General features: G+C 40.7%; 1 protein-coding gene across 2 annotated transcripts in view; it reads left to right on the top strand.

The window, feature by feature from the left end:
• Positions 1 to 16152, top strand: part of ube4b (ubiquitination factor E4B, UFD2 homolog (S. cerevisiae)) — a 76001-nt gene that overhangs the window by 36984 nt on the left and 22865 nt on the right. For both annotated transcript variants that reach the window (XM_041206348.1, XM_041206349.1), the window contains 6 exons: positions 696 to 831; positions 2859 to 2959; positions 5970 to 6084; positions 12283 to 12366; positions 13637 to 13693; positions 15347 to 15463. In XM_041206348.1, coding sequence (XP_041062282.1) covers positions 696 to 831; positions 2859 to 2959; positions 5970 to 6084; positions 12283 to 12366; positions 13637 to 13693; positions 15347 to 15463 — 610 coding nt within the window. The remainder of the gene's footprint in view (positions 1 to 695; positions 832 to 2858; positions 2960 to 5969; positions 6085 to 12282; positions 12367 to 13636; positions 13694 to 15346; positions 15464 to 16152) is intronic.

The following is a 16152-nucleotide window of genomic DNA, read 5'->3' on the forward strand; positions in this document are numbered from 1 at the left end:
CTCCTTCAAACAAATTATGCAATTTAATGTTCCAGAAAGCTTCACTGCTTACAGACATGTATGTTGGTGTCACCTCTCTCTGAAAGGCAATTTGACTGGCTTATGAAGTGTTTTTCATTTGATCAGGAGGTGTCTGTTAAGTTATTCTTTTACCAAAGAAACTAAAGTCCATTTTAAGACTTATTCAGTCTTCCTCTTTCCCATTCTACTTTTTCTTTCTTCCCTTTCTCTACATGACAACTCTGCTTTTTTTGTGAATGATGGGAACACACCTTTGCTATCTCATCCCAGGGCAAATGAAACCATTTAAGAAAATATGTGTGGTACCTTTGCTAACTGGACTTCAGACCGTTCTGCTTTAGTTATCTTCCTCTTTTAATGGCAACAACTGTTTAACATCTGGATTAACATTTCATAAGTCAGTTGCTTTATCGTAGCCTATTCATGACTCTAATCCCAAACTGTATTGAGCACCATTTTGATAATATCTGGATTGTAATTTATATTTATTTGCACAAAGTACAGATTTAAACTGCTGCAGGAAGGTATATAATCAACGTGATTGTGCATAATATTATCCATACCTTATACATGAGGCATGAATGCTGCCACCACCGCTAGTGTCATACACACTGCCTGGAAATGCTTGATGTTTATTTTATTTTTTCCATTCCCCTCCCCCGCCCCCATCACAGTTTGGGCACAATTGGTGCTTGCGCGGAGTCTGGCAGCGATCGTTTTACAATCGAAGCCTGTAAGGAGACGGAAATGTTGAACTACCTCATAGAGTGCTTTGACAGAGTTGGAATAGAAGAGAGAAAAGCTCCAAAGGTAAAATAATAAAAGGGCTTTTTTTAATCAGTCTAGCCAAAAATTAATGTAAAATCTTGGTATTCACCTATTACAAATCTTTACTGTTATTTTGACCATAAGAATGTGAAGCATGAAATGAAATAAGGCTGTTCAGCGTATCAAACTTACTCCATTGACAGACCATGTGCAATCTGGTACTGGATTCCATCCTAACTATTTAATCTCCTGAGGAACTTTACACCCATACTCAAAGGTAACTGAGTAAAATCCGGATATTCATCCATACCTGCATCTCCACTTTTCAACCCTGAACTGCTGACCTCCTCAGACAAGTAATTCTTTATTTTTCTTCCCTCCTTTCCCTGAGGACTAGGGAATAATTTGTGGATCATGCCACATTTGATCCATTTTGCTTTATTTCTCTGGTGTAGTGCCCAGTTTAAATATTTATCTGTTTCCCTTATCACCTAAGACTCAGTTGCTTTGGATGGGGGAAATCTTTTCATCTGTCTACTACTGTGCGGATGGGGAACTGAGTTTTCTTAACTTTAAATGTGTTCCCTCGTAAAGCTGCTTTAATGTTATGTGACACCCATGTTAGCACCACCAGATTCCAACAGACGAGTCTCTCGCTACTGGCTGCAACCCAAAAATAAACTTGCTGGGTTCACTAAGATTTATCACCAGGCCTGACAAAAGCATAATAACCCCATCGACCCTTTCGGAACTTCATCGCAGATGTACCTTTCGTTTCTTTGGCTAGCTTGGTAAAGTCAGTGCACCTGGAACTGGTGGTGCTAAGATAGATCCCTCATAATATAAAAGCAGCTCACGTGAAATTAATAAACTTCAAAATCCAGTAAGGTTGATCTAATTAATATATTTTGAAAAATGGAATCATGGGCAGATGCATTTGCAAAGGGAAAGAGTAAAAGTTAACTGCTCGAACAGCTGGTGGAATGATTGCCTGGAATTGAGCTATTGCCTGTTAAATTGACAAATGTTTTTCAATAACATTTCAGTTTAGATTAGTTCTAAAATATGCAAATATAAATTGCAAAGCAGCTTAAAATTTCAAACAAACTTGAGCATCGTTTTCACAATTGGCTGGTGTGTTGATTGACATCCATTCATTTGTTCAAAACAGTAGATTTAATTAACAGGAGTACCCCAGTCACATCAGCTTGTCAGTCCCTTTAATTACAACTTATTTGCCATCTACAGAAGAGGGTGATTGATTCTTTAGCCTAGTTAGGGCTATTGAAGTTAACCCGAGTTGCAGATCAAACAATATTTGGGAGCTGAGTTACAGGGTACTCGCAGTTATTTAGAGAGGGGCCAGGAGACACATTGCATTTTAGCAACTGAAGGTGTTTTTTATATTATACTAAGTTCAAACCAACACTGCCAGTTTGGTGCACGGGTCTCACAGGCAGCAAACACATAATGGTAAATCTGCCTGATGTGCGAAGATTTAAGTGTTTATATTTGTGTACATTTTGGTTATAGTGCGAGCATGATACTTGCAAGCCTTAACTTCCATTTCAATGTACCGATGATGGCAGTTGATACTTCGTGCTGGAATACTGCAAGTGACTTCAAAGGGCAGCTTGTGGCTAAAAATATTTCAAATCAGTAAACATGTTGACAGTGCCCAGCATGTCGCCATTTAAAAACTGGATGGAAATGCAGTGTAGTTGCACAATGCCACATGATGTTTTGAGGTGGAAGGCAGAGTTATTTTCTTAGTCCCCTTCCTCTTAAAATACGAACCTGTTTCACCATGACTTTGAGTAGCACTGACTGACACTTGTGAGAAATTAACTGCTCAGTAAATATGCTGACAGAATAACTAAAGGGATGATTAGCATACTTCTTAAATGTTTTTGGTGGGGGGGGTAAGGGGATTGAATATTACCCTGATGGGAGTCCTTGTATCTCTGCCATCTTTGAAGAATATTTAATGCTACCGTTGAAATGTTATTGTGAATGCTGAATGACTGCAGAATGTTAAGCGTAACCAAAAATGTCTCAAATGTTTTCAGATGTGCAGTCAACCATCTGTTAGTCAGCTGCTCAGCAACATCCGATCCCAGTGTATCTCCCATACAGCTCTTGTATTGCAGGGGGCCCTCACACAACCAAGGTTAGTTTATTTTTTAAAATGTAAGTGTACTTCAGTTTACTTTTCAATGATTAAATCGAGAAATTTTGGGAAGAATCAAATCAAAGCTTTCCCTGCTGATTTGCCTGATTTTAATCTTCATCCATTTCTGATTTTTTTAAAAAAAATATTTAGCATTCCCTGTTTCACTTTTTAAGTTTTCATGATAAAACATCATTAAAATCTTTGAAGAACAGCAGTAAACTTGCTTGCTTTTCTATTATTGCTTTCACTGGTTCAAATCTCTGCATTAGTTAATTTACTTCTGGCTTGAGTTATGAACGGAAGACACTGGATCACTAATCTCTCCATTGGAGAAGGGACAGAAGTCAGAACAAACCTAAAGCCAGTATTTGATGAATCCAACTTACTGTTGGTTACTCGCTTACCTTTTCAGACTAGGGAATGATATATCTATTGAAAAAAAAAATAGTTGGCTTTTAATCATCATCTATTTCTTCTACTGGAGTCATCTGTATTGATTTTATTATGCCCTTGGTGAGTGTAGGTATTTGATAGTGATTTGAAACAAATTATGGTTTCAACGCACGTAACTGTGGAATTTTGTATGTAACAGCTGAGGCTATAGGTTGCTGCTTTTAGTTTAACTGCATCATATTAATGGAGAATAATGCAATCAATAAAAGTTCTCTGTTCTGCAGGCTTTACATCTCTGGGAAAATGGGACTGAAATATATTTCACCATGAATGTGCCTGTTTATTGGCTCTAAAATATTTTCAAACACATTAATAGTGGCTGATTTTCTTTTAAACACCAGCCACTTGATTGACTCTTATCCATATCTATAAAGAAAAAAATGAAATGTGTTTGACCTATATAGAATTGATAAAATTTTTAGTTTTGGCTGACAGAAAAATTGACTTATGATATTGTCAAATAAGAAGTCTCCTGGCGATCTTTTACTTGGATTTCCCCTCTCCTGCCTTTTGCCTTTGTACCCAATAACTCCAGTTATTTCAACTTTCACATAGATTCCATCAATTTTGAAGCAAGATCTGTGCCATAAACTTTAACTAGCCCCTTTTCTCTGCAGAGCATTTGCTGAATGTTCTGTTTTTGTTTCCAATTTCCAACATCTGCAGGTTTTTTTTATTTTTGTTCACACAAATTCCATTGCTTTGTTCCCTTTGCTTCCCAGCCTTCACTCAACTCAACTCCTGCACATCAACTTTCTCACCCACATCCAAAGCTTCCCTTTTAACCTTGCCATATGACACCCATTGATTCGCACACATCTGGTGGACAGTTTGTCTTGTTGTCTGATACCAAATCTGAGTTGGTCATTTTAATATTTCACCTCCCGTCTATGACCAAATATTTGTACTATTCCAGGAGCATGCTGGAAAGTAATGGCAATCTAAGACTCTTCTTCTCAGCCACTGCTTATTTCTTCCAACCCCCTCCCCCCTCCCCTTCCTATCTCAATTCCATTGTCAAATGCGAGGACCCAATGTATCTGAGGTGATATTTGCTGAGCAAATCTATAACTTGCATTTCCCATCCCTTACCCGTTTAACAGTAATATTACACATGGGGAGTTGAATAGGATTTTCGATATTCCTGTCAGTCACAAGGTGAAAATATCCAAAGCTAAATCCACTCCATAGAGGACAAAGTTACATATCTAATTTGTTTACAGTTAGAAGCTCAATAGGAGGAGGTACCAATAAAATTCTGCATTGCACAATATTTGTATGCAAAGATCTAGAAGCAGCCCATAAAAGATTGAGGTGTCCGTTTTGAAATATTTACTAAAGGGAAAAGCAACAGCCCAAGGAGAAAATATCCAAGAATGTCTTTTGGGTTCTTTCTGGGTTCTTTCACTTTGTGTGAGTGTATGTAATATGCCACAGCACAAGTCGGGAGTGTGATAGAATACTCTTCACTTGCCTGGATGAGTGCTTCTCTAACAGCACTCAAGAAATTCGACACCATTCGGGACTTAGCAGCCCGCTTGATCAACACCTCATCAACAAACATTCACTCCGTCCACCACCGACACAGTTTTAGCAGTGTGTGCCATCTACAGGATGCACTGCAGCAACTTGTCTGGGCTCTTATCAAAGCACCTCCCAACCCTGCAACCTTTAGCAACTAGAAGGATGATGGCAGCGGATTTATGGGAACACCACCACCTGCAAGCTCCCCTCCAAGCCACACACCATCTGGACTTGGAACTGTATCGCCGTTCCTCCACTGTTGCTGGGTCAAAATCCTGGAACTCCCTCCCTAACAGCACTGTGGGTGTATCTGCACCACGTGGTTTGCAGCACTTCAAGAAGTCGACTCACCGGGACCTTCTCAAGGGCAATTAGGAATGGGCAATAAATGCTGGCCTAGCCAGCAACGCCCACATCCTGTGAAAAAATACAAACGATATTTTTGATGCAATGCATTTCCTTCTTGCATGCGCAGATTTGGAAAGTCCCTGATAAGCTGGCCTCGCAGTAATATTTTAAAGACTCGGTCTCTTCTGAAGGTGAAATAAAATGCAAGAATAGCAATAATGCAAACATTCATCTTTCCCTGAAATTAAGATGCAACATTACAGGGGCTATGAAATTAATACAGCTTTTATGACCCACATTGTAGAATGGGCAACATGCCAGATAAAAACAAAAAACTGCAGATGCTGGAAATCTGAAATAAAAACAGAAAATGCAAGCAAAACTCAGCAGGTCTGGCAGCATCTGTGGAAAGAGAGACAGAGTTAATGTTTAGTGTCCGTATGACTCCTCTTCAATATGTCAGGCGGTCTGTTGATGTCTTTCGGGCTGTCATTAGCATTCCAGAAAAGCTGTTGTTACCAGAGAGCATCTCTGGACTAATTGATCAAAAAAATGCCATGGCTGTCATAATCATCATGGCTATGCAACCACTTCAGTTTTAAGTGAAGCAAGTGGATGTTGTCTTGGAATTGGGCTACTACAATGAAGTTAATGAGACAAAAAATGTATTTATATCGCACAGGTCCTTATTGCAGCAATCATTGCTAGTACCTTATATGTTGTGTCGGAATCTTCCTTATGGCTTCATTCAAGAGCTAGTTAGAATGACTCATCAGGACACAGAGGTATTCAAACAGGTGAGAAGTTGTGAAGATATTTCTGGATTCATTCATTCGTGCCTTATTAAAAATGTTAGCTTTGGTTCACTGGTGTGAATTCTACCTCTGAGTCAGAAGGCTGTAGGTTCAAGACCTATCCGCAGAGTCTTGAACACAGTTTAGGCTCACACCTAGAACATAGAATAGGAGTAAGCCATTTAGTCCTTTGATCCTGTTCTGCCACTGTTCAATGAGAACATGGCTGATTTGTAACCTGACTGCATATACCTGCCCTTGTCCCATATCCATCAATGCTTTGGGCTAACAAAAATGTGTCCATCTCAGATTAAAATTAACAATTGACTCAACATCAATCTCCATTTGTGGAAGAGATCCAAACTTCTACCATTCCTGAAAGATCTGGCCCTGATTTTTAAGTTATACCTCCTAGTTCTACACTCCCCAACCAGCAGAAACAGTTTCTCGCTATCTATCCCATTAGTTTGCGCTAATATCTTGAAAACTTCAATCAAATCAACCTATGACCTTCTAAATTCCAGGGAATAACAATCTAGTTTGTGTAATCCCTCCTTGTAATTTAACCCATGGAGTCCAAGTATCATTCCGGTAAATCTAGCATGCACTCCCTCCAAAGCCAGTACATCTTTCTTAAGGTTAAACGCTGATTGAGTGCTGTCATTTTAATGAGACTGTAAACCAAGACTTTACTTGTCTCAAGTGGATGCAAAAGATCCTGTGCCAGTACTCGAAAGGTGGGGGAAAGTTTCCCTTGTCTCTTGGCCAACATTCCTTGATCCAACCAACATAACAGAAACTGATTAACTGGTCATTAATTTCATTTATTGTTGTGGGATGTTGCTGTACAGAAATTGGTTACCCTACTTGTCTGCATTTCAAAACTATTTCATTGGTTGTGACATGTTTTCAGTTGTCTTGTGGTTATGGAAGAAACGACATAAATACAAGGTTATTTGTTTCCCTTGCAATCTAAAAGTTTTCCAAACTCTCTTCTTTAATATAAGGTATGCAGCATTGAAGCATTTCTGATAAAATTGTGTTTTTCACCAAAAGATTGAATTATATTATTTCCAATATAGACAACATAAGTGTCATAGAGTCATAGACGTCTACAGCACAGAAAAAGGCCCTTCAGCCCATCAAGTCTGCACCGGTCTAACAAGTACCTAACTATTCTAATCCCATTTTCCAGCACTAAGCCCATAGCTTTGTATACCATGGCATTGCAAGTGCACATCCAAATACTTCTTAAATGTTATGAAAGGTTTCTGCCTCTACCACCCTTTCAGGCAGTGAGTTCCAGATTCCCACCACCCTCTGGGTGAAAAATTTCTTCCTCATATCCCCTCTAAGCCTCCTGCCCCTTACCTTAAATCTATGCCTCCTGGTTATTGATCTCTTCACCAAGGGGGAAAGTTCCTTCCTGTCTACACTATCTGTGCCCCTCATAATTTTATACACCTCAATCATGTTCCACCTCAATCTCATCTGCTCCAGGGAAAATAACCCTAATCTATCCAATCTCTCCTCATAACTAAAACTCTCCAGCCCAGGCAACATCCTGGTAAATCTCCTCTGCACTCTCTCTAGTGCAATCACATCCTTCCTATAATGCAGATTCCAGAACTGCACGCAATACTCTAGCTGTGGCCTAACCATCGTTTTATGCAGTTCCAGCGTAACCTCTCTGTTCTTATATTCTATGCCTCTGCTACTAAAGGCAAGTATCCCACGTGCCACCTTATCTACCTGTCCTGCTACTTTAAGGGACCTGCACACCAAGGTCCCTCTGATCCTCGGTACTTCCCAGGGTCCTACCATTCATCGTGTATTCCAGTGCCTTGTTTGTCCTGCCCAAGCGCATCACCTCACACTTATCCGGATTCAATTCCATTTGTTGCTGATCAGCCCATCTGACCAGCCCATCTATATCCTCCTCTAATCTAAGGCTATCCTCCTCACTATTTACCACCTCACCAATTTTCATGTCATCCGCGAACTTACTGATCAACCCTCCTACATTCAAGTCTAAATCATTTATATATACCACAAACAGCAAGGGATCCAACACCGATCCCTGTGGAACCCCACTGGACACAGGCATCCAGTCAGAAAAACACCCCTCGACCATCACCCTCTGCTTCCTGCCACTCAGCCAATTCTGGATCCAATTTGCCAAATTGCCTAGGGTCCCATGGGCTCTTACCTTCGTTATCATCTGGGACCTTATCAAAAGCCTTGCTGAAGTCCAAGTCGACTACATCAAATGCATTGCCCTCATCTACACACCTGGTCACCTCTTCGAAAAATTCAATCAAATTGATCAGACCTGACCCCTTAAGAAAACCATGCTGACTGTCCTTGATTAATCCCTGCCTCTCCAAGTGTAGATTTATTCTGTCCCTCAGAATTGCTTCCAATAGTTTCCCCACCATTGAGGTTAGACTGACTGGCCTATAGTTCCCTGGTTTATCCCTTCTTCCCCTCTTGAATAATGGTACCACATTGGCTGTCCTGCAGTCCTCTGGCACCTCTCCTGTGGCCAAAGAGATATTGAAAATTATTGCCAGCGCCCCTGCTAGTTCCTCCCTTGCCTCACTCAACTGGGATACATTTCATCCAGGCCTGGAGATTTATCTACTTTTAAACCTGCCAGACCACTTAGAACCTCCTTCCTTTCTATGCTAATTTATTTAATTATATCACGGTCCTTCTGCCTGATTTCTATGCCCACATCGTCCCTCTCACTTGTGAATACCGACACAAAGTATTCATTTAGAACCCGATCTACATCTTCCGGCTCCCCACACAAATTACCACTATGGTCCTTAATGGGCCCTACTCTTTCCCTAGTTATCCTCTTACTCTTAATGTACTTGTAAAATAACTTTGAATTTTCCTTTATTTTACCTACCAATGTTTTTTCATGCCCCCTTTTTGCTCTCCTATTTTCCTTTTTAAGTTTTTCCCCCTACACATTCTATACTCCTCTAGGGCTTCCGCTGTTTTGAGCCTTCGGTATCTGCCATAAGCCTCCCTTTTCTCTTTTTATCCAATCCTGTATATCCCTCGACATCCCGGGTTCCCTGGATTTGTTGGTCCCACCCTTTGTCTTTACTGGAATATGTTGGCCCTGTACGCTCCCTATTTCCTTCTTGAATGAGTCCCATTGCTCTTATGCAGAATTACCTAAAAGTAGCTGCTCCCAGTCCACTCTGGCCAAATCATATCTGATCTTATTAAAATTGGCCTTCCCCCAATTTAGTACTCTGATTTCTGGCCCACCCTTGTTCTTTTCCATAACAGCCTTGAATCTAACAGAATTATGATCACTATCTGCAAAATGCTCCCCCACCAATACCTCTACCACTTGCCTGGCTTCATTCCCTAAAATTAAGTCCAGGACCACCCCCTCTCTTGTAGGACCTTCTACGTACTGGCTTAAAAAGCTTTCCTGGATGCATTTTAAGAATTCTGCTCCCTTTAAACCTATCACACTATGACTAACACAGTTAATGTTGGGGAAGTTGAAATCCCCCACTATTACTACCTTATTATTTTTACACTTCTCTGAAATTTGCTTGCATATCTGCTCTTCTGTTTCTCTCTGATTGTTTGTTTGGGGGCCTATAGTACACTCCCAGCAATGTGATTGCTCCTTTTTTGTTTTTAAGTTCTACCCGTATGGCTTCATTTGAGGAGCCTTCTAAGATACCATCCCTCCTTACTGCTGTAATTGATTCCTTGATCAATATTGCAATACCACCTCCTCTTTTACCTCCTTCCCTGTCTTGCCTGAAGACCCTATATCCTGGAACATTGAGCTGCCAATCCTGCCCCTCTCTCAACCATGTCCCTGTGGCAGTAATGACATCATACTTCCATGTGTTAATTTGTGCCCTCAACTCATCTGCCTTATTGGTCAGACTCCTTGCACTAAAATAAATACCATCCAACCATGCCAAGCTCTCTTGTGCCTTAACTGGCCTGTAATATCTATGCCTTCCAGACTCACTTGCTCTCTCTTCTAATTGTGGCTGTGCATTGCCCCCTGCTGAACATCATCTCAGGATCCCACCCCCCCTGCCAAGTTAGTTTAAACTCTCCCCAACAGCACCAGCAAACCTCCCCGCAAGGATGTTGGTCCCATTCCAGTTCAGGTGCAACCTGTCCATCTTGTACAGGTCCCACCGTCCCCAGAAACCGTCCCACCATCCCCAGAAACTACCCCAGTGTCCCAGAAATCTGAAGCCCTCCCTCCTGCACTATCTCTCCAGCCATACATTCACCTGGACTAACCTCCTATTTCTATACTCACTAGCGCATGGCACTGGAAGTAATCCGGAGATTACTGCCTTTTTTGAAGTCCTGTTTTTTAATCTGTTTTCTAGCTCCCTAAATTCTGCTTGCAGGACCTCATCCCTCTTTCTACCTTGGTACCAATATGTACTATGATCTCTCTCTGTTTGCCCTCCCCCTTTAGAATACCCTGCAGCCGTTCAGTGACATCCTTGACCCTGGCACCAGGGAGGCAACATATCATTCTGGAGTCACATCCACGGCTGCAGAAACACCTGTCTGTTCCCCTTATTATCGAGCCTCCTACCGTTATTGCTTTTCCCTTTTTCTTCTCCACCACCCCCCCCCCGTGCAGCTGAGCCACTCACAGTGCCATGAGCGTGGCTGCACTCCCCAGAGGAACTGTCACTCTCACCATTTTCCAATACAGAAAAACAGTTTTCGAATGAGATGCACCCTGGGGATTTCCTGACTACCTGCCTGACACCTTTCTTCTGACTAATGGTCACCTATTCCCTCTTTGTCTGCACTTCCGTAAGCTGTGGGGCGACCACGTCTAAAAACGTACTATCCACAAAACTCTCAGCCTCGCGGATGCAACTCAGTGCCTTCAGCTGTCGCTCAAGCTCTGAAACTCGGGGCTGAAGTAGCTGCAGCTGGTGGCACTTCCCACACACGTGCTCGGACAAAGCTCATGGACCGTCCAGGACTTCTCACATATTGCAATGGTACATTACACAGGACTGAGCTGCCCTGCCATGCCTCTAATTGAAAAAAATCCCTTTAAGTTAAATACAGTAAAAGAAAATGTTAAATTATTTATGTGCTTTAAATAAAAACTAGAACCCTTACCTTTGTTCAATCTATTTTAAACTGGAGAAAAACACTTCCCGACTACTGACCAATCAGCTCTCAGCTTTGTGCTGACATCACTTTTTGAAGCTTCCCTGCACTTGCGCTGGTTCTGATCTCTCCTCCGCTCTCCCACACTGTCTTATGATTTCACTCTTGTTATTTTCAACAAGAACTGACTGCAGGACACTCTTCCCAGACTGCTTCATTGCGATGCTGACTGCAGGACACTCTTCCCAGACTGCTTCATTGCGATGCTGACTGCAGGACACACTTCCCAGTGGAAGTGGAAATTTAGTGCTGAAAATTGCATCATCAGAAAATTTAAATCAAATTTTAATTTTGAAGAATTGAGTGCATTTCTCTATCCTTTCCTCCCACTAAATTGGAATGGTTGTTTAGTTAATGTTTCTATTCTACATAATTTAAAATCCATAGCTTACATTATTTTGCAGTGGTGTTTCACTACATTGTATACTTGTTTTGTGCTTTCTTAGTATAAGATTTTAATTTTTTTTTGACCTGTACAAAAGATTGCCAGTTTCAAGGTATAAGTAAACACATATACTCTGGAAAGTAAAGACATTAAAGGATGATTGTGAAATGACATTGGGAGGTGACAGTAGTGGTGATTTGAAGGGAAGGGTGTAAATGATGGCTTGGCAATGCATTGAGTTCTGTTGTGATTAATCCTTAGAGCCTCAACTTGCAATTTCAGGTCAATTAAGTTTATTGAGGCAATTATTGAAAACATGGACATAGAAATATTGGAAGAAATTGGGAGTGCCACATAGATTTTGAATATGTTACACATTACAGATAAGCCAAAGTACCATTACCTACAGTTGGCTAAGCTACAGCATGGACACTTGAAAATAATATACACTTTGATACTTTCTGTCCCATACTTTCATATACATTTTCCACACCATATATTACTTGCACCAACCTGAGATGAACTTTTGCCATGAAATTTGACTTTGTTGTGTACTTGGAAATATTAATTGAGGTTCTGAGTTTGAAATTTTCATTTTTTTTGTCCAACAGATCTTCATTCCAATTATACAAGGTCTAGCGTTGGCTGTGAAAGAATGCTCTTTGGATGGTGATAACTTCAAGTATCCACTTGTGGTAAGAAGGGGGGAAACGTAATGTTTCCTATGTTCTAGACCAAATGTTCATGGGAATAATTTATTTTGTGGAGACCATTGCTCACTTTGTGAATTCTTTCAAGATGGTGCTGAGTGCAGTTCATGTGTTGCAAATTAAACCTCTCCTGTATTTAGTTGTGCAAAATCACTATGCTTGGTCTGTCTTGACTACTGTTATTCTGAGTTATGATTTGTGCAAAATTACCAGATGCAAATGAACACCATATTTCCTTTAGCATTGTTTACATTGACCAGTGTTCTTGTCTAAGCACCGCATTCTCTCATGTAATATTATTTTGGATATTCATGTTAAGAAAGGTTATTGTTTGGTTTAAGTTCCCCTGTGCAAATCTTGAAAACGAACATAAGTTAACTTAATTCTCTCCAATTTCTAGTATCATGCAGGTTGCCCAGAGAGGCAACCACAAGGCATGGATTCAGCGAACTGATACTCTGTGCATGTACAGAGTGTTCGCCATTGCAAATGATGCCAACCCGTGGTGACATTTATTAAATATCTTGGAAAGAGATGTTTGCTTTCTTGTTGATACTGTGCCAAAGCCATCACTTTCACTTGCTTTTAGAAGCTGCTTTGATTTGAATAGATGTGGTAGCTGGGAGTTAGCTGTATAATTCCACTGGGAGAACTTTAGATTGAAAGTTGCTTCAAACCCTGGTTTGTGGGGGTGCACCTTTTTCTCATCACATTGCCAAGAAGTGCGGTTGGGGGCCAGGACTTAATTGAAGAAAAATGTGCGTTGGAAGACATTAGGGTTAGACGGACCTTTTTCATTATAAGTACTTTATTACCTTCGAGGGAGGAATTCAAAATATGCCCCCACACTGGAAAAAAAAACTAAAACCTGCTTGAACCGAACACAAACAAAATATGTTCTGCTGTGTTGGATGTGAGGTGGAAAGCGGGTGTACAAAGATGGTACTGATTATGTTCATAAAGTGAAACCAGATCAAGTATTGAAAATCAGAAAAAAATTGCATAACATGCGTTTTATTAGAATGTTACTCTATATTGAAATAAAACTGTCTTAACCATAAATTCAATGGATCACCAGGATTATTTAACTTCAGGACAATCCTTATGCACAACAGTAGTTAGTAATATAGTTAGGTAAATATTTAGTTATCAAAACCAAATTAAATTTAGTCAGTGTTGCAGAGCTTGTTTGGTTCCTTTTAGTTCTATAATCTATTAGCCAATTAAACTGAATAAAGCATTTATTTTATTTCAGGCATTACAAGAATTGTGTGAAATTAAGTTTGGGAAGACGCATCCAATGTGCACTTTGGTAAGGCTCATTTCTTTTTGTATTGACACTGCTCTACGTTTATTACATTAAATACTCTTTTTAAGATACAACAATTAAAATAACTTCACATAGAAAGCACAGATTAATATTCTATCCTCTGTAATAGTTTATGATGACCAGCCGTACAACAAGTGGGGGAAGAGTAATAAAACTGTATAAAGGCTATCTATGTAGTTTTATATATAAATATATACATTGTAAAATTATTCTTCATTCTAAGCATTAAACTTTAACCCTATTTACTGGGTGTCATGGTGGCTTGAGGAGATTATACAACAAGTAGCTGACTCAGACTAGTAAACTCTTGCTGTGCAATCCTTGATCTTAGTTGAATTAGTTGGTTTTAGTTAGGGCAGTGTTTTGGATGCTACTTCACACTCCTGAATTAGAGTGGGAACATTCAGACAAGGCTCTCAATCTGATGGTTATCTAGCAACTCCACTGGAAGCTGGTGAGTGTGGATTTCAAATGCTGTAGGGTCAGACTTGGCTGCAATATCCCATGCAAGGTACTGCGGGCAATCAGTCCCTGTACAGCTATATAGTAGCAAGAATTTTTTTTATCATTTGTTTACGGGTAGTGGGCTTCACAGGCTGGGTCAGCATTTATTGCCCATCCTTTGTTGCCCTTGAGAAGGTGGTGGTGAGTTGCCGCCTTGAACTGCTGCAGTCCATGTGGTGTAGGTACATCCACAATGCTGTTAGGGAGGGAGATCCAGGATTTTGACCCAGCGACAGTGAAGGAACGGTGATATATTTCCAAGTCAGGATGGTGTGACTTGGAGGGGAACTTCCAGGTGGTGGTGTTCCCATGTGTCTGCTGCCCTTGTCCTTCTACATGGCAGCGGTCGTGGGTTTGGAAGGTGCTGTCGAAGGAGCCTTGGTGAATTCCTGCAGTGCATCTTGTAGATAGCATGCACTGCTGCTACTGTGCATCGGTGGTGGAGGGAGTGAATGTTTATAGATGTGGTGCCAATCAAGTGAGCTGCTTTGTCCTGGACGGTGTTAGCTTCTTGAGTGTTGTGGGAGCTCTACTCATCCAGGAAAGTGAGGAATATTCCATCACATTCCTGACTTGTGCCTTGTAGGTGGTGGACAGGCTTTGGGGAATCAGGAGATGAGTTACTCATCGCAGGATTCCTAGCCTCTGACCTGCTTTTGTAGCCACAGTATTTATATGGCTGGTCCAGCTCAGTTTCTGGTCAATGATAACCCCCAGAATGTTGATAGTGGGGGATTCAGTGATGCTAATGCCATTGAATGTCAAGGGGTGATGGTTAGATTCTCTCTTGTTGGAGATGGTCATTACCTGACACTTGTGTGGTGTGAATATTACTTGCCACTTGTCAGCCCAAGCCTGGATATTGTCCAGGTCTTGCTGCATTTGGACATGGACTGCTTCAGTATCTGAGGAGTCACGAATGGTGCCCAACATTGTGCAATCATCAGCGAACATCCTCACCTCTGACCTTATGATGGTAGGAATGCTTTCAGGAGAGACAGAAATGAGAACAAATCAGTGGGAATTGAGGTGGGGACATTGGGTGTATGGTGGGATGGAACCTCATTTACTGATGGTGATTGTTTAAAGAATGAATCCATTGTTTAACTGTACATTCCCTTGCCTCCCCAGGTGATCTCACTTCCTTTGTTTTTGCCTGACCCTTTAAGTCAAGGCACAGGCAGAGAGTTGCAAAGACTTTCAGTCCTTGGCTCTTTCTTCAGTCTGTCTGTGTTTGCAGAGGATGATGTAAGTACAGTTGAATATTTAATTACCCATTTGTGTATCTAAAGTAATTCAGAAGAACCAACGTGACCGTAGTAATAGATGCAGTGGGACGAAACTGCTGTCTGCTGGAATTGAAGAGTAACAGATGTAATAGCTTCTGTCTTGTATCTGTCTGAAAAACTACACGTGGAACTGATTTATAAAAATAAATTCCATTGTGTCCAATTTACATCACTAAAATGATTTATCCTCTTAGTTTAAATTGTCTGTTAATTTTGCTCACTTAGTGGTGTAACATTCCTTTGTAATTCATGAAATGAATATTTATATAATTGAATGTTTTATCACCTCCCGCCTCGCCAACACTTCACCAAGCCTGTACTTAAAAAAAACTTTTCAGATATAGTGCAAGTCTTATGACGATTTTAGACAGACCAGGGCATTGGTCAGCAAAGTTGCAAATACAAATGAATTGTGAGGGGCACAGCACCAAGCAGTGCATAATTGCAGTGTGCCCTGCTAGGAAACATTGAAGTGCTGGTGACATTTTTATTCTTAATGATGAACTGGCTGTCCTGTTATCTCAATACAGTGCAGCCCAAGTTGCAGGAAGCTACCTTTTACCTTTTGGGGAATGCGGAGTGAGCAGGGAAGGGCAGTCTCTCATGAAGTTGAAGCTGAAACTTTAACAAAAACATAAATTGTCTATT

The sequence above is a fragment of the Carcharodon carcharias genome, chromosome 15 (genome assembly GCF_017639515.1).
Source record: "Carcharodon carcharias isolate sCarCar2 chromosome 15, sCarCar2.pri, whole genome shotgun sequence".
In the NCBI taxonomy this organism is placed as follows: Eukaryota; Metazoa; Chordata; class Chondrichthyes; order Lamniformes; family Lamnidae; genus Carcharodon; species Carcharodon carcharias.